The sequence below is a fragment of the Bubalus bubalis genome, chromosome 20 (genome assembly GCF_019923935.1).
Source record: "Bubalus bubalis isolate 160015118507 breed Murrah chromosome 20, NDDB_SH_1, whole genome shotgun sequence".
Taxonomy (NCBI): domain Eukaryota; kingdom Metazoa; phylum Chordata; class Mammalia; order Artiodactyla; family Bovidae; genus Bubalus; species Bubalus bubalis.
This window is the reverse complement of record NC_059176.1, coordinates 27,621,171-27,646,834: the sequence shown is the minus strand read 5'-3', so window position 1 is coordinate 27,646,834 and position 25,664 is coordinate 27,621,171. Positions and strand designations below refer to the sequence as shown.

At 40.1% G+C, this 25,664-nt stretch overlaps 1 protein-coding gene across 6 annotated transcripts in view; it reads left to right on the top strand.

The window, feature by feature from the left end:
* The window catches only part of AKAP6 (A-kinase anchoring protein 6), a 497,045-nt gene that overhangs the window by 87,349 nt on the left and 384,032 nt on the right, over window positions 1-25,664 (top strand). For 2 of the 6 annotated variants that reach the window (XM_044933227.2, XM_044933232.2), the window contains exon 2: window positions 22,698-23,055. In XM_044933227.2, the coding sequence (XP_044789162.2) occupies window positions 22,732-23,055 (324 nt within the window). In that variant the 5' untranslated portion in view covers window positions 22,698-22,731. Of the gene's footprint in view, window positions 1-9,394; window positions 9,413-16,850; window positions 16,962-18,726; window positions 18,746-22,393; window positions 22,477-22,697; window positions 23,056-25,664 lie in introns of those variants that run through there. The other 4 variants (XM_044933229.2, XM_044933228.2, XM_044933230.2 and 1 more) reach the window with 4 other exon arrangements.

Here is a 25,664-nt window from a genome sequence, read left to right as displayed (position 1 = left end):
CACCCTGATTATTTAACTTATATGCAGAGTACATCATGAGAAACGCTGGACTGGAAGAAACACAAGCTGGAATCAAGATTGCTGGGAGAAATATCAATAACCCCAGATATGTAGATGACACCACCCTTATGGCAGAAAGTGAAGACGAACTAAAAAGCCTCTTGATGAAAGTGAAAGTGGAGAGTGAAAAAGTTGGCTTAAAGTTCAACATTCAGAAAACGAAGATCACGGCATCCGGTCCCATCACATCATGGGAAATAGATGGGAAACAGTGGAAACAGTGTCAGACTTTATTTTTCTGGGCTCCAAAATCACTGCAGATGGTGACTGCAGCCATGAAATTAAAAGACGCTTAATCCTTGGAAGGAAAGTTATGACCAACCTAGATAGCATATTCAAAAGCAGAGACATTACTTTGCCACAAAGGTCCATCTAGTCAAGGCTCTGGTTTTTCCAGTGGTCATGTATGGATGTGAGAGTTGGACTGTGAAGAAGGCTGAGCGCCGAAGAATTGATGCTTTTGAACTGTGGTGTTGGAGAAGACTCTTGAGAGTCCCTTGGACTGCAAGGAGATGCAACCAGTCCATTCTAAAGGAGATCAGCCCTGGGATTTCTTTGGAAGAAATGATGCTAAAGCTGAAACTCCAGTCCTTTGGCCACCTCATGCGAAGAGTTGACTCATTGGAAAAGACTCTGATGCTGGGAGGGATTGGGGGCAAGAGGAGAAGGGGATGATAGAGGATGAGATGGCTGGATGGCATCACTGACTCGATGGACGTGAGTCTGAGTGAACTCCGGGAGTTGGTGATGGACAGGGAGGCCTGGCGTGGTGCGATTCATGGGGTCGCAAAGAGTCGGACATGACTGAGTGACTGATCTCTCTTAGGAAGCTTTTTCTACTTCATTTCCTGACACCAGTGAGGCTTAGGAATATATGGGGGCTTAAAACTACACAGATGAGGAAAGAGCCCAGAACTTTTGAATGGAAACTGATGAATTAGAAAGAAAAATTCTGTTTTCTTTAAAGGTTAGACCAATGGGTAAAAGTTATAACAGCAGATTTGGATAGTTTTCTAGTTGATTCACAAGTGAACCATCTTAAAAACCATCTTTCTTTATCCTTAATCATGTACCAGGAATCTTGATGTATTGATCCCTTCCTGGGATAAGAGGTTAATAGATGGCTCCTGAGGTTCCTTTCTACTTTGAAATTGTATAGTTTTCATAATAGAGCTTTTCTTTCTTTTTTTTAAAGAAAATTTATTTTATTGAAATGTAGTTGATTTGCATGGTTGTGTTCATTATTTCTGCAGTACAGTGAAGTGGTTCAGTTATATATATATATAGGCATAGTTGCTCAGTTGTGTCTGACTCTTTATGACCCCATGGACTGCAGCCACAGACTCCTCTGTCCATGGGGATTCTCCAGGCAAGAATACTGGAATTGATTGCCATGCCCTTCTCAAGGGGATCTTCCCAATCCAGGGATCAAACCCAGGTCTCTGCTTTGCAGGTAGATTCTTTACTGTCTGAGCCACCAGACGGTAAGAAAAATACTTTTAGAGTGTATACAGACACACACATATGTACATACATTCTAAAAGTGTTTTTCTTACATGCAAAGAGGCACTCTTTTAATTTGAAACTGACATTAAAAATACTTAACGAGGTGAAAGGTAATAAAATTCCACATTTCAAACTGACATTTGATGCACATCTCTTAAAGGCCAGAACCTCAGAGGTGTCCTCAGGAAAATCTGCTTGACTTTCTTACCTCTCTTGATTATATATGATGAGATTTTTAGATGATCATGATAATGATTGAGATAATAAATTGTTTCTTGATTGAGAAAGAACGTCTATTTTGAATTGTGTAAAGTAAGGCAAACTTCACTTCATTTCCAATGCGTAGATAATGTTAAATAGTTTTTTTTTCAATTTTTAAATTTTGGGAGGATGGATACTTTTAATTTTAGATGGTGTTTTTCAGAAATTTTTTTTTAAGTTTGGATCTTGTAAAGAACAAAATAATTTTAGTTGAGAAGAGCCAAACTACACTATGCTCCTAGATGGTTAATTAACTCAAACACAGATTATAGATTTATATATATTCACCCATACATAATTTTGAAATATTTTAGAAGCTGATGTGAAGCTCTGGGTATGTGGGAGGGGAATGTCAACTGTGAGTCTCAATATAAGGCAGCGGTTCTCTACCAGGAGTGATTGTAACCCTAGGAAACATTTGGCACTATCTAAAGACAAAGAAGACAAAGACAAAGAAAGGCTATGACAAAAAATGCTCAAACTACCACACAATTGCAATCATCTCGCACTCTAGTAAAGTAATGCTCAAAATTCTCCAAGCCAGGCTTCAGCAATATGTGAACCATGAACTTCCAGATGTTTAAGCTGGTTTTAGAAAAGGCAGACAACCAGAGATTAAATTGCCAACATCTGCTGGATCATGGAAAAAGCAAGAGCGTTCCAGAAAAACATCTATTTCTGCTTTATTGACTATGCCAAAGCCTTTGACTGTGTGGATCACAATAAACTGTGGAAAATTCTGAAAGAGATGGGAATACCAGACCACCTGACCTGCCTCTTGAGAAACCTATATGCAGGTCAGAAGGCAACAGTTAGAACTGGACATGGAACAACAGACTGGTTCCAAATAGGAAAAGGAGTACGTCAAGGCTGTATATTGTCACCCTGCTTATTTAACTTATATGCAGAGTACATCATGAGAAACGCTGGGCTGGAGGAAGCACAAACTGGAATCAAGATTGCCAGGAGAAATATCAATAACATCAGATATGCAGATAACACCACCCTTATGGCAGAAAGTGAAGAGGAACTCAAAAGCCTCTTGATGAAAGTGAAAGAGGAGAGTGAAAAAGTTGGCTTAAAGTTCAACATTCAGAAAATGAAGATCATGGCATCTGTTCCCATCACTTCATGGGAAATAGATGGGGAAACAGTGGAAACAGTGGCTGACTTTATTTTTCTGGGCTCCAAAATCACTGCAGATGGTGACTGCAGCCATGAAATTAAAGGACGCTTACTCCTTGGAAGGAAAGTTATGACCAACCTAGATAGCATATTCAAAAGCAGAGACATTACTTTGCCAACAAAGGTCCATCTAGTCAAGGATATGGTTTTTCCAGTGGTCATGTATGGATGTGAGAGTTGGACTGTGAAGAAAGCTGAGCGCCGAAGAATTGATGCTTTTCAAGTGTGGTGTTGGTGAAGACTCTTGAGAGTCCCTTGGACTGCAAGGAGATCCATCCAGTCCATTCTGAAGGAGATCAGTCCTGGGTGTTCTTTGGAAGGAATGATGCTGAAGCTGAAACTCCAGTACTTTGGCCACCTCATGTGAAGAGTTAACTCATTGGAAAAGACTCTGATGCTGGGAGGAATTGGGGGCAGGAGGAGAAGGGGACGACAGAGGATGAGATGGCTGGATGGCATCACTGACTCGATGGACGTGAGTCTGAGTGAACTCCAGGAGTTGGTGATGGTCAGGGAGGCCAGGCGTGCTGCGATTCATGGGGTTGCAAAGTCGGACACAACTTAGCGACTGAACTGAACTGAACTGAAAGACATTTTGATTGTCGTCACTGGACAGGTGGGAGTGCCACTGGCATCGGGTGGTGAACGTGCTACAATGCACAAGTCAGCTCTTTATTATACAATATTGTGCTATGCTCAGTTGCTATGTCATGTCCTACTCTTTGCAACCCCCAAAGAGTGTGCAACCTGCTAGGCTCCTCTGATTATGGGGTTTTCCAGGCAAGAATACCAGATTGAGTTGCCATTTGCTTCTCCTGGGAATCTTCCCAACCCAGGGATTGAACCCATGTCTCCTGTGTCTCCTGCATTGGCAGGCAGATTCTTTACCACTGTACCACCTGGGAAGCCATAATAAAGGATTATCTGGCTCAAAATGTAAATAATAGCAAGGTAGAAGAATCCTGCTATAGAGTGATGTTTACTGATGAACTAACCTCCCTCAATAATATCTTTCAGTCTTTCCTTCAGATCTGATCAGATTCCAATCTCCTGACTAAAGTTAAGGTCATGCTGATAGCATTTTGAGATCTGAGTGGAATAGATGAGATATAAGTATTAAATAAGTGTATTATTTAATATAAGTATATTAAATATAAATATAAGCTTAAAATCCTTCAGTTTAGGGTATGGTACCCCTGCCAAAGGACAATTCTATGGCCCTGGGGCCATAGAATGTTCAAGCTACTGTACAGTTGCACTCATTGTGCATGCTAGCAAGGTAATGCTCAAAATCCTTCAAGCTAGACTGTAGTAGTATGTGAACCAAGAACTTCCAGATGTGTAAGATGGGTTTAGAAAAGGCAGAGGAACCAGAGATCAAATTGCAAACATCTGATAAATCATAGAGAAAGCAAGGGAATTCCAGAAGAAACATCTGCTTCAATTACCGTGCTAAAGCCTTTGACCGTGTGGATGGATCACAACAAATTGTGGAAAATTCTTAAAGAGATGGGAGTACCAGACCACTTTACCTGCCTCCTGAGAAACCTGTGTGCAGGTCAAGAAGCAGCAGTTAGAACCTTACATGAAACTGACTGGTTCAAAGTTGGGAAAGGTTTACATCAAGGCTGTATATTGTCAACCTGTTTATTTCACTTCTGTGCAGAGTATATCATGTGAAACGTCGAGCTGGATGAATCACAGGTTGAAATCAAGATTACCGGGAGAAATGTCAACAACCTTAGATATGCAGATGACACCATTCCTATAGTAGAAAGTGACAGACCTTTAATTATTCTTTCTGTAAAGAGCCTCTTGATTACAGTGAAAGAGAAGAGTGAAAAAAGTTGGCTTAAAATTCCACCTTAAAAAACTAAGATCAAGATGTCTGGTCCCATCACTTCATGACAAATAGAAGGGGAAAAAAGCGGAAGTAGTGACAGATTTTATTTTCTTTGGGTCCAAAATCACTACAGAGAGTGACTACAGCCATAAAATCAAAAGATGCTTGTTCCTTGGAGGGAAAGCAATGACAAACTTGAGAATCCCTTGGACTGCAAGGAGATCAAACTAGTCAATCCTAAAAGAAATCGGTCCTGAATATTCATTGGAAGGACTGATGCTGAAGTTCCAATACTTTGGCCACCTGATGTGAAGAGCCAGCTCATTAAAAAAGACCCTGATGCTGGGAAAGATTGAGGACAAGAGGAGAAAGGGGTGACAGAAGATAAGATAGTTGGATGGTATCACCAACTCAATGGACATGAGTTTGAACCAACTCTGGGAGACAGTGAAGAACAGGGAGCCTGGTGTGCTGCAGTCCATGAGGTCACAAAGAGTTGGACACGACTGAGTGACTTACCAACAATAGACTCAGAAACTAGTTTAAAAGTACAGAGACTTGATGAGGTAGGAGATACTCTCATCTGTGCCCTGGAGATCCTTGAAGGGCCTTGGACTAGGTATTAGTCCCATGCCAGCCGCAATCCAAGAGCAAGCCTGTTGGCATAGGAACCAGGCGGGAGAAACTCTCATATGGATCCTAGGAGACCTTGAAAGGGCCTATACATGGCTTTAGCTTCCTCGCAGCCACAGTCTGCCAGTCTGCTGACAGTCCTGGGGCCCTAGGGTCCCAGCACAGGAGACACTCCCATGTGTGCCCTTGGAGATCCTGAAAGGACCCTTTACTCCAGTGCCTTTACAGTCTGCCAGCAGTTTTGCCGGCATGGAGATCAGGCAGCAGGCCCTGTTGTCCAAACTCTTGGAGATCCTGAAAGGGTCCTATACTTGGCTTTAGTACCTCTACTCACAGTCAGAGATCAGGCCAGCTTGCTCAGGGACCTGGTGGAAGACTTACCTATGTTTGCAGAGACAGGTCTGCCGAGTTCAGTTTTGGCTCTGGAAACTGAAACAGTCCTGGGGCTTGCTTTCAGCCCCTCTCAGCTGAGGTTCACGATAGGTCCTGCCCACATAGGGACCCATCCAATGACCAGGTGGCAATCTTCCTAGAGACCACACCTGCCACACACCTGTAATAGGTTCACTGTCTGAAGACCCCACTGTGGATTCAGAAGTGAACAGTTGTCTGAGCACTACTTACTCAATATACTTACTGAATAAGGTACTAGAGGCACCAGGCATTATCCACATCCACCTGAGACCCTGATAACAAGCCCGCTGACCATGGATCTCACTGCATACCCAGCAACAACCTCATAACCAGCTCTAGCCCAACATAACTGTGATTCTATAGGTTATTCCACCAACTGGAGGAATAGACAGGAGAAGATCTTTACTTACTGAAATCAAACTATAAAGACTGGAAGAGGTGCTTCCTCCTTCAAATGCACAAAAACCAAGGTAAAGTTGCATGGATCATGAAGTGTCAGGCAATATACGACACGACCAAAGAAAAATAGTAAAACTCCAACCACAAAGAAATGAAAATCTATAATTTGCCTGACAAATAAATAATCATCTTAAAGATTGCTTATCTCCACTTCATTTAGTTGTTTTTCTGAGGTTATGCCTCATTTCTTTGTTTGGAACATAGTTGTCCATCTCCTCATTTTGCCCAGTTCTCTGTGTTTATTTCAGTGTGTTGGGTAGCTTGGTTACGTTTCTCAATCTTGGAGAAGTGGCCTTATGGAGGGGATGTGCTTTGGGGCCCAGAAACCCTCCCCTCTGGTCACCAGAGCTGTACACTCTGGGGTTGCCATCAATGTGGGATGTGTTTCCCTTCTGTTGTGCTGGAGCTGATTACAGTGGGTGCTTTGGGAGGTCAGGCTGGCCCCTGGTCTTATTGGCGGCAGGGTCATGCCTCATGTGGTGGCTTCAGTGCCGCTGGAGGGTGGGGTAGGCTTCCTGTGCAGTGGGCTGTGTCGTCTGGTGAGGGGGGCATGGAGCTGCTGCTGGCCTGCTGATGAGTGGGGCTGGGTCCCCCTGTGGCTGGTCACGCAGCCCCGAGGGGATAGGACTTGGTGTGGACTTGCTGGAGGGTGGAGCTAGGGCCCCCTGAAGCCATGTTCATGGCCTGTGGGGGAGGCGGGGCTGGTGCTTACTCACTGGAGGGCAGAGTTGAGTCATATTTGACAAGGCAGTCAAGAATACCCAACTGGGAAAAAGTTTTTGTAGTATATGGAATAGGAGAAAATATTTGCACACCATATATTAGATAAGGAGTTAACATCTCAAATATATAAGAAACTTATACAGCTCAATAGCAACCCCCCTGAATAATCCTGTTTAAAAATGGGCAGAGAACGTGAGTAGATATTTTTCCAAAGAAGATACACAAATGGCCAACAGGTATAAGTTGCTCAATGTTAGTAATCATCAGGGAAATACAAATCAAGACCATGATGAGCTATCACCTCACACTTATTAGAGTAACTATTCTCAAAGAGACAAGTGACAGCAAATGCTGGTGAGAATGTGGAGAAAAGGCAACTGTTGTGCACTATTGATGGGAATGTAAATTGGTGTAGCTGCTGTGGAAAACAGTATGGAGGTTTCTCAAAAAACAGAACTACTGTGTGATCCAGTGATCCCAGTTCTGAGTATATATCCAGAGAAAATGAAATCACTGTCTTGAAGAGATATCTATCCCCAAGTTTATTGCAGCATTGGTCACAATATCTAAGACATGGGAAAAATCTGTGTTCATCAAGAGATGAATGGATAAATATAGTGTGACATGAATGTGTGTGTGTGTATATATATATAATCCATAAGAGGAAGGAAACCCTACCGTTTGTGACAACATGGATTGACCTGAGAGCTAAGTGATAAAAGTCAGACAGAGAAAGGGAAATACTATATGGTTTTACTTGTATGTGGAATCTGAAATAAACCAAGCTCATAGAAATGGAAAGTAGAATGTGGCTGTTAGAGGCACTATCTTCCAGGTATAAGATGATTAAGTTCTGGGAATCTAATGGACAGTATTGTGACTATATTTAATACTAATATATCTTAAGTGATCTCACCACACATACACAAAATTGTCATTATGTGAGTTGATGGGTGTATTAACTAACCTTATGTGGTTATCCTTCTGCAATATTTATATGTCAGATCATCACATACGCTTGTGTGCATGCTTGGTCACTCAATCGTGTCTGCCTCTTTGTGACCCATGGACTGTGACCCACCAGGCTCCTCTGTCCATGGAATTCTCCAGGCAAGAATACTGGAGAGGGTAGCCATTCTCTTCTCCAGGGGATCTTCCCAACCCAGGGATCAAACCCAGGTCTCCTGTATTGCAGGCAGATTCTTTACCATCTGAGCCACCAGGGAAGCCCTCACATACACTTAAGTGTATACAATTTTATATGCCAGTTGTATCTCAATAAAGCTGGTAAAAAATGGAAAAATAGTACAGACTTATTCTTTATGTTCAGAACAGTTTTTCTGCAACCTTTTCTCTTTATAGTTCAGTTGAGAAGTAAGTCCACACAGAAACTGCTAGTTCTTCCTTTCCTGGGCCTGAAGCTCCTGGAAGGGGGAGGGTCAACAAGTGTTGCCTCACTTGTTTTTCACAGCACCAAGAGAGTGTCAAAGTGAGATGCCCATTAAATACCTTTTTCCCCTTAAACTATGGTATACATAAAACTGTCAGGCCAAAATATTCCTCTGCTTTCTTATAAATCTGTCTAAATCTGTTTTCTTCATGATACTTTGCACATTATGATGGAAGCTGAGAAAAGCCATATTTTCTCAGATGTTTGTGTTTTTACATTATTTAAAAATGAAATAAAACTCCCACATTATAGAGACTAGTTTAATTAAAGGTCATTCCAAATACTCTTGTTCTAAAAGTTGTCAGCTGTATTGATGACATATTCTGGATTGTTCATTTTCAAACCTATGAAGTAACATTTCTTGTTGAAGAAATTCATTCAAAAGACATTGAGTATTCAAATCAATGACTCATAGGGAACTGTTAATGATGACAGGATCTGGGCAAAGGGCACAATGAACAGAAGCTGTGACAGGCATAATATGTCTGAGATTCATTTGTATTTAGCTGTAAATGACTAAGTAAGACCCAAAATAGCTGTGTCATGTGATGTATTATATGATCATGAAGTCTTAATTGAAAAATTATACAAAGATGATTTTCTGCTTGATGGAGAAGAAACAACTGTTTAGGAGTGTCCTATCAATTTTAACTGTTGCTAAGAAGGAAAGATAGGAAAAATTAAAATAAAGCCCTTAGTTGGCTTTAAAGCATCTGGATGACCCTTGAGTCTTGGATGACTGCCAGATTCTCATGTGCTTGATGATAAAGTCTTATCCAAGACTTACTAAGGAGAGCAAGAAGTGAAAGGTTTGGAAATGATGACCTCTCTGGGAACCTGCTGCTCTCTTCCCACAGCACAGCTAAACTTTGTTAGTGGTAAGTGATAAAATCTAAGGGCTGGAGGGTTTTTGCTTTCAACTTATTAGGCTTTAGCTCTCAAGCAGTTGGGAGAGAGTATAGGTTGATCTGTTATAATATTCAGCATTTTGTCCCTTGTACTCCCTGGGATTTAGAGGAGACAACCTACATTAAAAGATAAAATATTTTTTTTCTGTTTCCTGAAGGGAAGATCTGACAGAGCATCTGGTAGTATTCAATCTAAGTTTCTAGAGTCCTTAAAGGATCTGCCAGGTTCTTTTTAGAGGCTTTTAAGCCATTAGCTGTTACTCAGCACTTTCTATTATTGCTATTTATTTTCTTAAGCAAGAGAATGAATAATTCATTAAGAAAAAAGCTTAAGCTTGTCCATGCCCTATGCTTTTATTGCCTACCCATACATAGTACAAGCCCCTATTTATTTTTGTTCTATCTCTTTTTTACTAGAAATATATATTTTATTTTTCTTTGCAGGTCCATAATGTAGAACTTTTATTTATTCTAGAAATTATTTTTTAAAGCAACAGTTCATGTTGGAGCAAGTCATACTTTATCAGGGATACCAATCTTCAATTTAGATGACTGGATGGACAGAAATACTTAACAGTACTTAATAAACTTGATTCATTTTAAGCAAAACCATTGTAAAATATTTGAAAAAATTTTACCTTGCTGAAATTGTTTCTTTGAAAAGCAGATATAATACCAGACCTTTAATTATTCTTTCTGTATTAAAGAACATTCAGAGAGAGAATCTGTGATCACATCAGACCATTAAATATTAAGAGCTCTTACTGTCTCCATTAGTATTTTTAAATCTGACATTAGAATCTTCTAAAGAAAATCTTTTTTGCATGTCTGGGAAGTTAGGGTGAATAGGAAATAATAATGAATAGGAAAGAATGCTTTTGAAAATCTTGGTCTTTATGAGAGTTCATCACCTGTAAAATGCCTTCTGTTGATGAAAGAATAGTACTGTGGGGTAGTTGTTTGATGTGTTCTCAAGTTGCAGCATGAATGGTACTAACAAATGTAATATTAGTTGAAAGATCTGGCTTCAGTTCATGATTTTGTATTTTAGTCTGATTCAGTTGTTGTCAGAAATAATAGTTATTCACTCTAGAACATATCTATTCATGGGACAAATAATGAAATAACCTTATCTTCAGCTTGGTCCCTTAATCTGTGGCTTCATCATGAGATAAGGTTTAGTTATAGGAAGCACGTACTTAAAGGAATTATTTGAATGAAACAAATATAACCTTATTATTGAACTGAGTCACAATAAGCATTTTGTCTTTTAAAATAGGGTGTTTTAACAGGTGGGTAGGCACAAATTTAAACTTAGCATTGTAACTGAGTACCCTGTCCAGTGTTGTGCCATTCTCTACCCAGAACAAGCAAACAAAAGTAATCATTTTCATAGTCAAATAAGTCATATATTCCTATTCCTTATTTGGAAATTCTCAATGTACCTGAGTCGATTAAAACCCTGTCCTGCAATTAAGAAACACTTTTATTTTTTAATCTAGGTATTTTAAATTTGTATGCTTATACACAAATAGTTTAGAGTCAAGTAGCTTGGGGATTTTGGATAAACAGCAGCCTCTAGACTTTCTTTTCCATTTCCAATTCTTAGAGGCAACCATTTTCATCTGTCAGCTGATTCTTTGGTAAGTACCTTCGTCTTAGAACAATAGAATGGCATGACTACTTCCTGAGTATTTTTCTCTTACTTTTATCTATTGACTTCTCACTATGAAAGATAAGAATTTATTTAGCTTGTTTCCCCATTCCATCCCTCTCTTACTTTCTCTCACAAGGCCACACATGCCCATGGGTGCACACACACAATTCTTACCCCAGTTCTTCATGCAAAAACATGTTGTGACTTGGATTACATCAACATTTAGTGTTATTATTAAGAATATGTAAATGCAATTTTTAGCTAAACCACATAGAATAATATAATTCCTATTCTATTTTATACACCTTTTAATTTTTTTCTAGAGTTTATTGTTATTATTTGCTTAGTTTTCTGTGTCTCTAATTGAACTGTCTCTAATTCAATCTCCAGTGCTCCGCTAGATCAACAAATCTCTTCTTATTGTGTTCATTCACATCAGGGTTTCTTTCATTGTCATCTGTTTGGAGAAGTCTTTTTGAGAGCCTTCTGACCTGGTCCAGTCTGGATTGGATGCCTTCCTTGCCCTGGTATATGGCCGGCATCTCTAAATTTCTCCTTTTTACCACCCTGGGGTGATAGGTTTCCTTTTTGTTGCATCCTTTAACTTCCTCTTCCTTGGTTACCTCTTTGTTTTGGTGGAGTACCTACCAAAGAGACTGGTATCTCTTGAGAAAAGTGTGTGGGAGGTTTCTGTTCTTGTGAACTTAAATGTGAAGAGACTAGTCTCTTATCCTGTCCTCACATTTGATTTTTTTTTTTAATCAAACTGTTTTATTCTCGGTATCCCATTATATGCTAGAGTTCTTTTTTCTTCTTGAGGAAAATAATTGTCTTCTAGTCTCCAATGTTGCTATTATGGAAAAACACACTTCTGCCTGTCTCTTCCATTCTCAATAATCTTCTTCACTTTTGGCATTGCTGAGTGTGTGGTTTTTACCACACAAAACAACTCAGTGATATCAGCTGGGTGTCTTGTAATTTAACTTAGTGCTGGCACTGTCTGCCTGAAGATAGTATCAGATTCCACATGTTAAGGGCTCAGCCCACAGGACTGTCCCCTTCTCACTACTCACTTCAGGTGCCAGTTCCAAATCCATATTGTCTTCCTGTGCATCTGACTGACTGGCTATAAGACAATCCCTTCCTCAGGTTAATTAGTTAGAACCACTCACAGAACTGAGGAAAACAGGTTACTTACTAGATTATCATTTTGTCACAAAGGTTATTGAAGAATACAAGTGAACAGCCAGATAAAGAGATACACAGGGCAAAGTCCAGAGGGTCCTGAGCACAGGAGCATCTGTCTCTGTGGAGTTTGGGATGTACCAGCCACCTAGCCTGTGGTTGCATTCTTGTTCACCAATCTGGTGGCTCTCCAAAGCCTGTCCTTTTGGGTTTTTATGGGGCTTTATTGCACAGTCATGATTAATTAAATCATAGGCATTAGTGTTTGATTCAACCTCTAGCCCCTCTCTCCCCCTTAGAAGTTGGGAGGTGGGGCCAAAAGTTCCAGTGTCTTAATCTGGTTGGTTTCCCTGGCAATCAGCCCCCATCCTTTCTGAAAGTTACCTCATTAACGTAAACTCAGGTGTGGTTGAAAGGGACTTTTAAGAATAACAAGACACTCCTTTCACCATTATGGTTCTGGAGCTAGTTCAGGAAGAAGGACAAAAGAACAAATATTATAATGAAAGATGATCTCTTTGCTATTGTGTTTTGGACATTTCCAGAGTTTTAGGAACTCTATGCCAGAAATGGGGATAAAGACAAAATAGATATTCTTACCATAAATCACAATATCATAGTTACTATTGAGATCTAAATTAATCTAATTTATAATTCTTTGCATATGCCTCTACCTTTAACCCAAATCTTATTTTCCTAGTTTTCTGGATTTCAATAAAGTGTCCTATTGTGTGTCTATTTTCATACACTGAGTGGGTCTTCTTACTCATGTCCTTCATTTTCTTATAAGATTTTTATTAATGATATTTTCCTTTCTTTTTCATTTCACCTTCAGGGACTCCTATTCTTGGACCTCTTGGATTGGTCCCTGATTATCTTCCTCTCCTAATTTCTGTCTATTTATCTTTTGCTTTACTTTCTGTGAGATTTCCTCAACTTTATTTTCAGCCATTATATTAAAATTTCTCTTTCTGCTATCATGTTTTTATTTTTCCAAATTGTTCTTTTTTCTATATTTTCTTATTTTTATATATTCTATATTTTCTAATATTTTCTTATTTTTTTAAAAATAAGATTCTGTTTTTGTTTCATGGATATAATATCTTATCTCTGATAATTTTTATTTTTCACCAAATCATCTTCTCCTTGCATAGTCTCTTTCCTCCAGGTTGAAGTTTTTTGTTTGCTTCCTTTGGGACTGTTATCCAAATTCGAGTTTTTCTTTAATTTCTGCTAGTCCTTAACTGCCTGATCATATTTAGGAGTAGGAGACTAGAAAGCTGATTGAATCTCAGAGTGTGTGGGTAGGCCTGACTGTCATTGTATGGTGATCTGGATGTGCCAGATTTTTGTATTGTGTCTTCTTGGACTGATCAGATCTACTTGCGGGGGTCAGGGAAGTGTCTGTAGTCTCCTAAATGGAGGATAAAGGCTTTGGAGAGTCAAGTTGCAGAGGAGGACTTGGGGTCTCAGCACTCCAAATGCCTGTTAACTTAATTCCCTTATTTTCAAGGTACTGCTATATTCAACTGCCCAGAGTCCCTAAGTCCAGAGATCCTTTGATTCTTTCTGAAGAATAAACATCTAGAACTGGAGTGAGTGCAACTACCCAGCAACACAGAGTAAGGAAAGACCTAAAATTCTAATGTCTCTAAACATTTTTCAATCAGAATTCATCTTCTCAACATATCATTGCTCCTTTACCCACAGTTAGGCAAAACTTGAGGTTAAGGGTACAGTTCTTCAAGACTGTCTAGTTTGCCCAAGATTTCTGACATGAGCTGTGGGCTCTGGGGTCCCCAGGACTGTCCTCACTCAGACCAGATAATGATAAATTTGGAGATTCTCACAGACTCCTTTAGATTGTATAATTTGATAGATCAACTCACAGAACTCAGGAAAGCACTATACTTATGATTGTAGTTTTATTCTAGCAGAAGGGTGCAAATCAGAACCAGCCAAAGGAAGAAACATAGGGTGGAATCTGGGACTGGGAAATTTCCAAATACAAAGCGTCCATGTCCTTAGGGACGCATTACCTCTTGTGCTTGGTGTATAACCATACTCACAGAGTATCGCCGACTTGGGAAGTTTGCTTGAGCTTCAGTGTTGATAATTCTTGTTGGGGCTTCATTACTTAGGCATGAATCATTGCCCATATGGTTGCTCAAAGCCCCAACCCTCTAATTGCATTAATGGTCTTTCTGTGTGGTTAGCTCCCATCATGCATCACCTTGTTAGTGTAGACTATCAGGTGTTGTCTGAGGGCCCACCATGAATAACAAAAATAATCCTATCACTCAGGGAATTCCAGAAGTTTAGAGGCTACCTCTCAGGAGTTGGAACAAAGGCCAGACTTTTCTTGGGTAAAGTTAATTTTTCACTAAATACTTTTCCATCCCCAATGCCAGAGGTATCTTGGCTCCACCAATTTCAAAATACTTAAAGAATTCGAAGGTAAAATCAGGTTGGTTCTTTACTCTCTGTGCCACTGGTTTAGGATTTTGTTTTCTTGGTTGGCTGAGGCATTTATCATTTATTCATTTGATTTTCAGCTGCTAAAAATATTACTGTTTTTCCTCCCATTCTTGAGTGTTTATACTTAAATTTCAAACCAAAACCCCACTGCAGTAGTGTTAGTGAGGTTTCTGCTGCTGCTAAGTCACTTCAGTTGTGTCCGACTCTGTGCGACCCCATAGACGGCAGCCCACCATGCTCCCCCATCCCTGGGATTCTCCAGGCAAGAACACTGGAGTGGGTTGCCATTTCCTTCTCCAATGCATGAAAGTGAAAAGTGAAAGTGAAGTCACTCAGTCGTGTCCGACCCTCAGCGACCCCATGGACTGCAGCCTTCCAGGCTCCTCCATCCATGGGATCTTCCAGGCAGGAGTACTGGAGTGGGGTGCCATTGCCTTAGAAGGAGCCAAATTAGATACATATATTCAGTTGGCTGTTTCTTTGCCGAAATTGCCCAGCATTCTTTCAGTTTGTCAGTGACAACTTTTTGTAGAATTCATGCTAGTACCTGGTAAATAAACACTAAATTAGCCAACATTTCTATACTGCTTCATTAATAGAGATAACTGACTAATTTAGACTTCAGAATCTTTAAAGACAACTTTTCTCTTAGGGTTCATTTCCTTTCTACTTTATATATTGAGGACACAAAAGATAAATAGCTTCTTATCACTTATTGATTGGGGATGAGAATATTGGGATAGAGGAGGAGATTTAACTTCAATATTATCTATTTTTATAATGTTTGAATTACTATCTGTTACTTTTTAATTAGTTAAAAAATTTTATAATAAGAAAAAAGTAAAACATTGCATGAAATGATCCCCCAAATTTTTCCACTTCAGATATATAATGCTAGGGTTAATAGAGAGCTAAAAATGGGGAACTCTTTTATATTTAATGGAGTAGGTAGAACAGAGCACAGAACTCCTTTAATCACTCTGATCTAAAAGTTAGACTTGTAGTCTTTCTGTCTCAATCAGTCTCTCTTTCTGATTTTTATGGGGTATAAAGAAATTTTTAATATTACATTTTATATTGATGAAGTTTGCATGAAAAAGATGTTCATTCCCTCATAATGCTTCTTTCTCATTTAATTTTCTTGGTAAATAAGAGTTTGTATATTGATTTTCCTGTCTCATTCTAGCACACAACTGTAATTCTATCTCTCTTCTTTTGTAATCTTTTCAGAGTTCCTGATCCCTGTGAGATTCATTCCAAACTCCATTGTACGGTGTTCAAAGTGTTCTTATAACACGGCTGGAGATTACCTTGTAGTCTTATCTGTTTCTGGTTCCCATTCCATCAAGCTCCCAATTCCTCTCAACACTGAATTATTTGCTGATTCTCCCCGATTCTTGATGTTGAGGTGTCTTTGTCCAAGTATTTCCCCTAGGGTGGAATTCTTTCCCCATCTCCCTTGTATTTTTGCCCATCTAAATCACACCCACTTTTACAAGCCTATCTCAAATGTTTCCCTCTTCAGGTTCTTCCTTATCTTTCCTCTATCCAGGACTAATGCCACCCCACAGGGCCCCCACAGGGCTTTGTTTGCCCACATTCTGCCTATGTTAAAGGTATTAGTAGATGAGTGTGTGTGCACGTGTGTGTGTGTGTCTAAGGGGAGAGTGGAGGGAGGGAAATTGTCTCCATTAATTATAATTTCCTTGAAAGTAAATCTGATGAGTTATATATACACATAGTGCTTTATATATAGTTGATTCTCAGTAATGTCAGTTGGTTTGATATAAATCTTGTTTCATTTTCTTTGTATTAACAGCATTGACAAAAGTAATGACTATATGAATTATGTATTAGTTTTACAAATCCAGTTCTCCCCAGGACAATTTCTTGAAAAACAGAAAGATGGCTGCCTAATGCTTAAAGGTGATTATTAGCACCTGGGGTGGGGGTAAGACATATGAATACTCTTTAGCATCCCTGAGTTCAGATCCACAAATTCATGACTGTGGGCACTATTCGCAGCTGATGAGTGTTCGTGCTCCTTACCCCACCCCAAGTGGAGTGAAGTAGCCAACCAAATCTCTGAGTGACAGGAACTGACCGCTGCAGTGATGGAAGGAACTCACGGGAGGTGTGATGACTAACTGAGTCAGTCTGGGTGTCTATGCCACAGGAAGAGGATCTAAACAATAGGAGGTGGGTGGGGGCAGGGCGGGAGGAAGGGTTAAGCAAGGAAGATGATTGATGACGTGTATTATGGCTGACACAAGATCCCATGCTCTGGGTGAGGGAGTTAGCAGTGATTGAGAAGTGACCCAGGAGAGGGCTCATGGTCTGTGTGATTAGTAGGTAGTAATCAGCCATTTGCTTGAGGGGACAGCCATACACAAAGGATATATAAAAGGGGAAAAGGATGGGGGAGAACATCAGTGATAACACCAAGAAGGTCTTTTAAATTATAGAAATCTGTCTGGGCCCCACTATTTACAGGCTGTATTCATCCCGCTCCCTACTCCTTAAGCCTGTGTACTTGAAGCTTGAGTCTCTTCTCACTGATATCCATTTTTAGGCTGCTCTGTTACGTAGGAGGATTAGAAAGTGAGCCTAATCTGAGGTTACCACACTGATCTCACTAAACAGTGTTACCCAGATGAGTGCTGGAGGGCTTGGGGCTGGGAGAAGAGGGCCAAGTAGAAGGAGGAGTGGGTAATGATGGAAACTTCCTGAGGAACATCTTACAAAAGGCACTCTTTTTCCCCCTAAAGTACAAATTTAACAATATTCTGTAGGAATTCTTTGGCTCTCCTCTTAAAGAACTTAAAGCCACTTAAAGTTTCCCAATCCTTGACCTCACAAGAGGCTGGGGAGGTAGACAGGCAGCAAGATTTAAAACTAGCTGATGAATTAGAGCCTCATTCATCTGGGTAGGCCGAGACATTTAATTAAACCATTTATTAAGCTTGTTTTGTGTTTTCTTTGCAGAGCCCAGTTCCAGAGTCCTGGAAGCGGATATAGGGTGCACCTCTTGAGTTCATTTATTTTTCCATAATGCAGTCAAAGCATGAGAGCTAGCCATAGACAAAAACCAAAGCATTCTAGTGGAACTTTTTTTCCTCTTTGAAAATTCAGTGTCTCTATGAATAGGTTCTGTGAAGGGTAATTATGAGAATACGAAAGCAAAAAAATGAAGCAAAAGAAAAAAGGACACTTAGTGATGCCTAACTTAATTTTCTCTACCTCAGCTTTGTAGCATGTCCTTTGTAGTGAGCAGATTTGTTAATTTGGCTAGACTTATGCTTTAGTCTCTCACTTGTTTTTGGGGGGAGTAAGCAGCATACAGGAAGATTGACAGTAAGTATTTAGGTTTGGGGTTGACTTACATGATGATAAGACCACCTTTCAAACTATACACATGAAGATGCTCTTGTTTTGGGAAGAGGAGTTTCTTCCTAAGAAAAGAGAGAGGGCCTGAATGAATGCATTTAGCTCAAATTGACTTTGTCAACTGGTTATGTTGCTATAGTACTATTAATTTATTTGTACATTTAAAAATTTATCCTGCTTTAAACTGCTTGATTTGGGGGCATATGGTCTTGATTCTTCTGGACCATGCCTGGGTGTGGTCTGTCCACCCAAATACTCTTTTGCATAGTGATCCTTGTTTTGGCAACTACCTCCTTTATCTCAGCACCCTTATCGCTGCTTGGTCTCAAAAGGCCAGCCTATGACTGCACAGGACTGGAGCTTATACATTAGCTTCCAAATAGGGACAGTGCAGTAGCCCTCTCTCTGCTGGAGACTTAGGGCACTAAGAGTGCTTGAAGCTGGTCCTCTACAGGCTCGCCAGTGTCCTGCTGGCATGAAGCAGCCCTGATAGGGACCTTTATCTTGTTTGGCTATAAGAAGAGAACCCGAGTGGGGAGAGGAGGAGGAGCCAGGCACTTAATCCTGAAGGACCTTTAGGGACAAAAGCATTTACAGTGAGTACAGCAGCAGATTTCTGGCTTTTCTGTTCTTTTATTTAACAGAGGAAATCACAAGAGATAGGAGAAAGACGTGGGCAGTTTTGATGCGTGTGTAGCTGCATTTTTTGCTCTATTTGCTTTCCTACTTTGGTCAAAGAACACACTCCTTATTTAAATGTCTTATTCACGTTGAATATATTCTGCTAACGTCAGGTTTCGACTAAAAACTTGTGGCCTGTCAGGGAGGTAGCAGCAGCAGTCCTTGTTAGTGAGCAATCCATGGCATGTTTCTTCAGTTTCTGTAGGATGAGAAATAGAGTGTGGTGAGAAAAACCTTCCCACAAAAAAATTTTTTTTAAGTTTTAAAATCCTTACTGCTTTTGCCTCTTGCACTTTAAATGTTGAATCTTCTTTGGATTTATGGAAAGGAAAGGATTTGATCTATGTTATTTTTAACAGCTGCTGGGATAAAGGTGGTATTATCTCTAATGCTGGAAAGGTGACCACAGATAAGCATTTGATGGGGGAGGGGAACAGGAGGTCACTGGGTTCCAAAAAGCTGGTTGATCACTCCTCTGGTACAGCTTCAGAGCCAGAGTTATAACTGCATAGGTATCCGTATGTGCTTGAATCAGTGCTTCATTTGCATCATCAGAAGTTGTGGTCTATTGGCTTCCCCCCGCCTCAAATTTATCTGTGACTGGAAAGGAATCTTATTGCATGAACCCCTGTAAAAGAAAAATACAAAACTTAGAATTTGAAAGAATGTATAGAGTTGTGCTGAATTTCCTACTATTTGTTTGCATTCAAATAGAATAATTAATTTGATGGCAAAGCAAGCTTGACTAGTTGAGATAAGGGCAGGAAAAATGCACATAAAAATTGTTATTGTAGATCTCTACAATAGGAGGCAGTTTTCCTTTAAGTACTAATTTATCTTGGAAATCAGATGTAATTTTGTGAAAATCAGAAATAGAGGGTGGTTATCCATGGGTGGTACATTTAGTTGTGAACTACTGGAATTGAAAATTAAATGTTTATTGTAATTAGTTCCCATGAAAATGGGTAATTAATCAATTTTATGCCACTTCCTGGGCTTGCTCTGCTGATATGACACATACGGTATTCCTTCCCCAGGGGCAAAGCTGGTATGTGAGGGAAAGCAAATGGACAGAAGTTGAAATATACTTCAAGTAAAGTATTGCTTTGCTTTACTGGGTTATGGGAATTCTCTTTACAGTTTGATCAATTAAATATAGAAACATCCCATGCAGGTTGAAATTTTTTGAAAAGTGTTAGTGGTTCAAGTATGTCCGACTCTTTGCAACCCCATGGACAGTAGCCTGCCAGGCTTTACTGTTCATGAAATTCTCCAGGCAGGAATACTGGAGTGAGTAGCCATTTCCTTCTCCTAGGGATCTTCCTGACCCAGGGATCGAATCTGGGTCTCCTGCATTGCAGGCAGATTCTTGAACATCTGAGTCACAGGGTAGATACAGGAAAATTTTGCTTTTGCAGCTTGAATATAAGGTTTCTTTGCCCTTTACTTCTGTGTGATGCACATAAGGTGTTAATACATTGTTCTTTAATGTTTTTATTTGTTTTAATCTATTCTGTTTGTCCTTTACATATATAACTACATCTGTGTTATCAGTCTTAATATGCAAACTTCCAGAAGGAAGAATCTTCCATATTTATTCCTCTGGAAAGTCTTACTGACATATCTGGTGTAAATAATACACATTACCTGGTAGCTCAGATGGTAAAGAATCTGCCTGCAATACAGGAGACCTGGATTGGATCCTTGGGTTGGGAAGATTCCCCTGGAGAAGGGAATGGCACTCCCTTCTCCACTCCAGTATTTCCACTCCAGTATTCTTGCCTGGAAAATCACATGGACAGAAGAGCCAGGTAGGCTACAGTTCAAGGAGTTGCAAAGAGTCGGGCACAACTGAGTGACTGAACATAAGAAAGCTCACTCTTCTGGAGTTTTATCCCTCTCAGTGAAATTTTGATACCTTCTAATTGATTTTTCCTTAATTTCTCTCTGATTTTTCATTGTTAGTGTATATGAATACAAGGGATTTTGTGTATTACTTTTATATCCTGTGACTTAATTATATTCATTGATTAGCTCTAGTAATTTTCTAGTGGCATTTTTAAAGGCTTTTTATGTATAGTATTATGTCATCTGTAAACAGAGTTTTACTTCGTCTTTTATAAATCTGCATTCCTTTTATTTCTTTTTCTTCTCTGATTGCTGTGGCTAGGACTTCCAAAACTATGTTGAGTAATAGTAGTGAGAGTGGGTACCCTTGTCTTGTTCCTGATCTTAGAGGAAATGCTTTAAGTTTTTGGCATTGAGAATAATGTTTGCTGTGGGTTTGTCACATACAGCCTTTACTATGTTGAGGTAGTTTCTTCTGTGCCTACTTTCTGGGGAGTTTTGGGGGTTTTTTTAATCATAAATGGGTATTGAATTTTGTCAAAAGCTTTCTCTGCATGTATTGAGGTGATTATATGTTTTTATCTTTCAATTTGTTAAGATGGTGTATCACGTTGATTGATTTCTGTATATTGAAGAATCCTTGCATCCCTGGGATAAAGCCCACTTGATCACTATGTATGATCCTTTTAATGTGTGCTGGATTCTGTTTGCTAGAATTTTGTTGAAGAGTTTTGCATCTATGTTCATTAGTGATACTGGCCTGTTGTTTTCTTTATTTGTGGCATCTTTGTCTGGTTTTGGTATCAGGGTGATGGAGACCTTTTCTTCTTCTGCAATTTTCTGGAAGAGTTTGAGCAGGATTCTGTTAGTTTTTTAAAAACAGTCAAGTCTAGTATTATTGTTATTTTAAAGGCTGCATGTGAGAGTGGTTAAAAATATGGGGTGTGGATTTCTCCCTCTTGCAATCAGGTGTAGGGAAGCTGTTGAAGCCTAAAACCGTTCTCTAAGGCAGGTACCAATGTGATAAACTTACCTTATAACATAATATTTTGCTCTTTGCAAATAACTTTGTTTTCAAAAATTCATCTGTAAACCTCCTTATCATGTAATTTTAAAAATCAAGAAATTGGGAGAGGGAGTATGCTTTAGAAAGCTTCTGAAATAATATGTCATAAGAATAACTTATTCTTAAGGCTTTTGTCATTTCAATAAGTCTTTTTATTCCCTGTGCTCGTTCCTGTATGGAATGTTACATATTCCAAGTCAAACTGGGAACTTTTTTGTTTATTCCCCCTCCATGTTTATAGGTAAAATAATTTTGTTTTTGTTATTAAGTTAATCTTAAGCATATAAAGAAATATAGCTACTTTCTTATAATCACATTTCATATTTTAATCAGCTGCCTTTCATCTATGGGGAAATGAGGCTATAAACTGACTTGAATGTATAGAACTAGAAAAAGACTTAGAAAAGGACAAGGAACCCATTGCCCCGAGTAGAAGTTTTTCCTGAAACTAAAAATAATGCCTATTTAAAATGTTTAAAGTATAAGATCCTGAGCTGTTATTTTATGTCAAATTGGTTACAGAAGAAAGATAAATGATATAGTTAGATCATTAGTAAACTAATCAACTTTATCTTAAAAGAAACCATGCATTTCATTGGTCAGAACTTAGCCACATGACCACAGCAAGCTCCGATGGAGGCAGGGAATGTAGTTTTAAATTCTTGGCAAATGTATACACAACTGAAAACTAGGATTTTGTTATTAAGGAGTAAGAAGAGAATGGATGTTGGGGTAGGCAATACGGTACACTTTTGTGTTCCTGTTTTATGCTGAGAGTCTTGGTTCTAGTTGGTAGAAACTCAAAGCACCTCTTTCTGTTTTTGTTATGAGCTATGGTTTCTTAATTTAGAAAGCTGGCTTAATTTAGAAATCTTGTTTCTTCTGTGAAGTATCATTCCTTTATTTGGCAATCTTGTCTGACTTTTGCTCTCTTCTTTCCTCTTGCCTTTCAGCTGTTTTGGAAAGAAGTAAGGTTTAGACTTCTCCATGTTAACCATGAGCGTGACACTTTCCCCTCTGAGGTCACAGGACCTGGATCCCATGGCCACTGATGCTTCGCCCATGGCCATCAACTTGACGCCCACTGTGGAGCAGGGTGGAGGAGAAGAGGTGATGAGAGGCATGGATCCCGACCAGCAGTACGAAAAGCCTCCCCCATTGCATACAGGAGCCGACTGGAAGATTGTCCTCCACTTACCTGAGATTGAGACCTGGCTCCGGATGACCTCGGAGAGGGTCCGAGACCTAACTTATTCAGTCCAGCAGGACTCAGACAGCAAGCATGTGGATGTGCATCTAGTTCAACTAAAGGTAAGGAAGGTCTCTGGGCTCAGGTCCATTCCAGACAGAAGTCTGAAGGTGGCTGCGGTAACTAGAGCCTGAGTTCTGTAATTCTCAATGAGAAAGCATCCAAGAAGGAAATCAGAACAACAGGTTTGAAACTATTATTTTTGTAGCTAAACATGGGCAGATTTCTTTCCTGGTTTTACTTTGTGAACTGAGCACCTAAAATAAAACTGACCTCAGGGGATAATGCAGAGAAATGAGGAAAGCAGGGGGGCATTTTTGTGCGATGCCATAGAAATCAGTAGTAAAGAATAAAAATATTACAAAAGGTTTACTAAAGACTCTCATAGATTTAAAAAAAAAAAGTCAAACTGAGTCATGATTGTGTATGTATGTGATTACTACCTCCTGTTGAAGTCGATGCTGCCTTTGTGGCAAACAATGGGTTCTGGCATGGTGGGGGAGGGCAGTGTTTTCCTTTTAGAATGAGTTCTTTCATCCAGGTACAATGCATCATGCAGAACAAAGGTGCTTTTATAACAACTCATCTAAAGTTCAAACATTAAAAGAATGTGTGTAACTTCTTGAGCCCTTCAGAAGCCTGACTGTTGATAATAATGAAATGGAGATGCTAGTAAAGAGTGCTATTAATAGAGATTTTGGCCTGGGGATCTCAAGATACAGGGAATCTTGCCCTCTCACGGCCACTTCTCTCTTCCAGGGTCCCAAGGGAAATACACACTCAGGTCAATGCTGGGCAAAAAAGCAAGGCAGATTTATAACCAATTAGGGCATTGGCCCAGAAAATCCCATGGATGGAGGAGCCTGGTAGGCTGCAGTCCATGGGGTCGCAAAGAGTCGGACACGACTGAGCGACTTCCCTTTCACTTTTCATTTTCCTGCATTGGAGAAGGAAATGGCAACCCACTCCAGTGTTCTTGCCTGGAGAATCCCATGGACGGAGAAGCCTGGTAGGCTGCAGTCCATGGGGTCACACAGAGTCGGACACGACTAAAGCGACTTAGCAGCAGCAGCAGCAGCAGCAGTAGCAGCAGCAGGGCATTGGCCCCAAACCCCAATGTAATTTTCTAGTCAGTTAGGTGAGATCCTAAGGAGAATTCCTCTGCCTGAACTGGTTCATATCAAATGATATACAACCAAAGACCAAACAGATTCTTGGATCTTAATGCTTAAGTGACTTATCAGATGCAGCCATCATCGTGAGGGGAAAGGACAGTTGAGGGAGCACAGGTGCCCCAAAGCCTGGAGCTGATCTAGCTCAGCCTCCTCAGGCTGGCTCAGCAAATCTGGGACCCAGCTACTCCAAAAGAGAGATTTTTCAAGAAAGGGAAGGGGAGGGGTTTTAGAGAGAAAAAAACAAAAAGGCCAGAATGCCAAGGTGTCTTGGCTTCTCCCAGGCTAAGCAGGTGGGGTGATCTTCTTTCTATAGGTTCTTAGGAAGGAGAAAGCACCAAAAGGGTATCAGAGGTGGCTGGGAACAAGCTTTACTGGAGTGCCAGCTGGCTGGTATCCCCCCTGTGGCAGCAGAGTGTGGTGTGTCCTGCTGCACGTCAGTTCCTGCTGCACAGTCCCTTTAATCAGAGGAGCAGCCCTCTAGCTAGAGAAGGAAATGGCAACCCACTCCTGTATTCTTGCCTAGAGAATCTCAAGGACAGAGGAGCCTGGCAGGCTACAGTCCATGGAGTCGCAAGAGTCGAACACAACTTAGTGCCTAAACCACCACCACCACCAGCCTTCTAGCTTCTCCAGATTGGAGATAGAAGGAAATCGGGGGCTCCTCAGCAATCCTACTCTCCTCTGTTCCTGCTAATGTTGCACTTCTTCTGTGACTCCCATGAGGAAATGCAGGATTGAGTTTGCAAGGAAAGTTAACTGTTGCTCTCTAAAATGAGATCTTCCCAACTCAGGTATCGAACCCAGGGCTCCCACATTGCAGGAGGATTCTTTGCTGTTTGAGCTGCCTGCTGCTGCTGCTAAATTATGTCAGTCGTGTCCGACTCTGTGTGACCCCATAGACAGAAGCCCACCAGGGAAGCCCAATTAAGCACAGAATCTTTCAGATTTACACAGAAAATGTGGTAAATGATAAATGAGAATGGGGGGATGGAAATCTCCTTAGAAGACTTCACTAAAAATGCTAATGGCATCTAAAAACAATGTGTCAACTAACAACATTTAATTGTACCAATAGTGCGTAGGTAAAAACTTAACTTTTCATTCCATATGGAACATGAAGTTTTGTATGTCAACCAGGATTTTGCTCAGTGTTGAGAAATCCCCTGTAGGGCAGTTTACCTTTTCTCATTGCAACTGCCTATTACCTTCTCACTCAAAAGGCATCTTCGTGCCTCCATCTAGCTCTGGCCCACTGTGTGGTCTGTCTGCCCTGCTGAGAATGGAGCCCTTGAGAGCAGGAAGTCAACACAGTGGTCACAGAGTAGTTAATAACATTTTAATGGGTAAAGTGAAATTGTCTTATGTTAACTTAATTCTAGGAGTTCTATTATTACTTTCTTTGATGCTTAGTTTATCGGGTGACTTAACCAACAGTCTCTGAATATTCTATAATAATAGAATTTTCTAATAATAAGTCTAATAATAGAGCCCTTCTG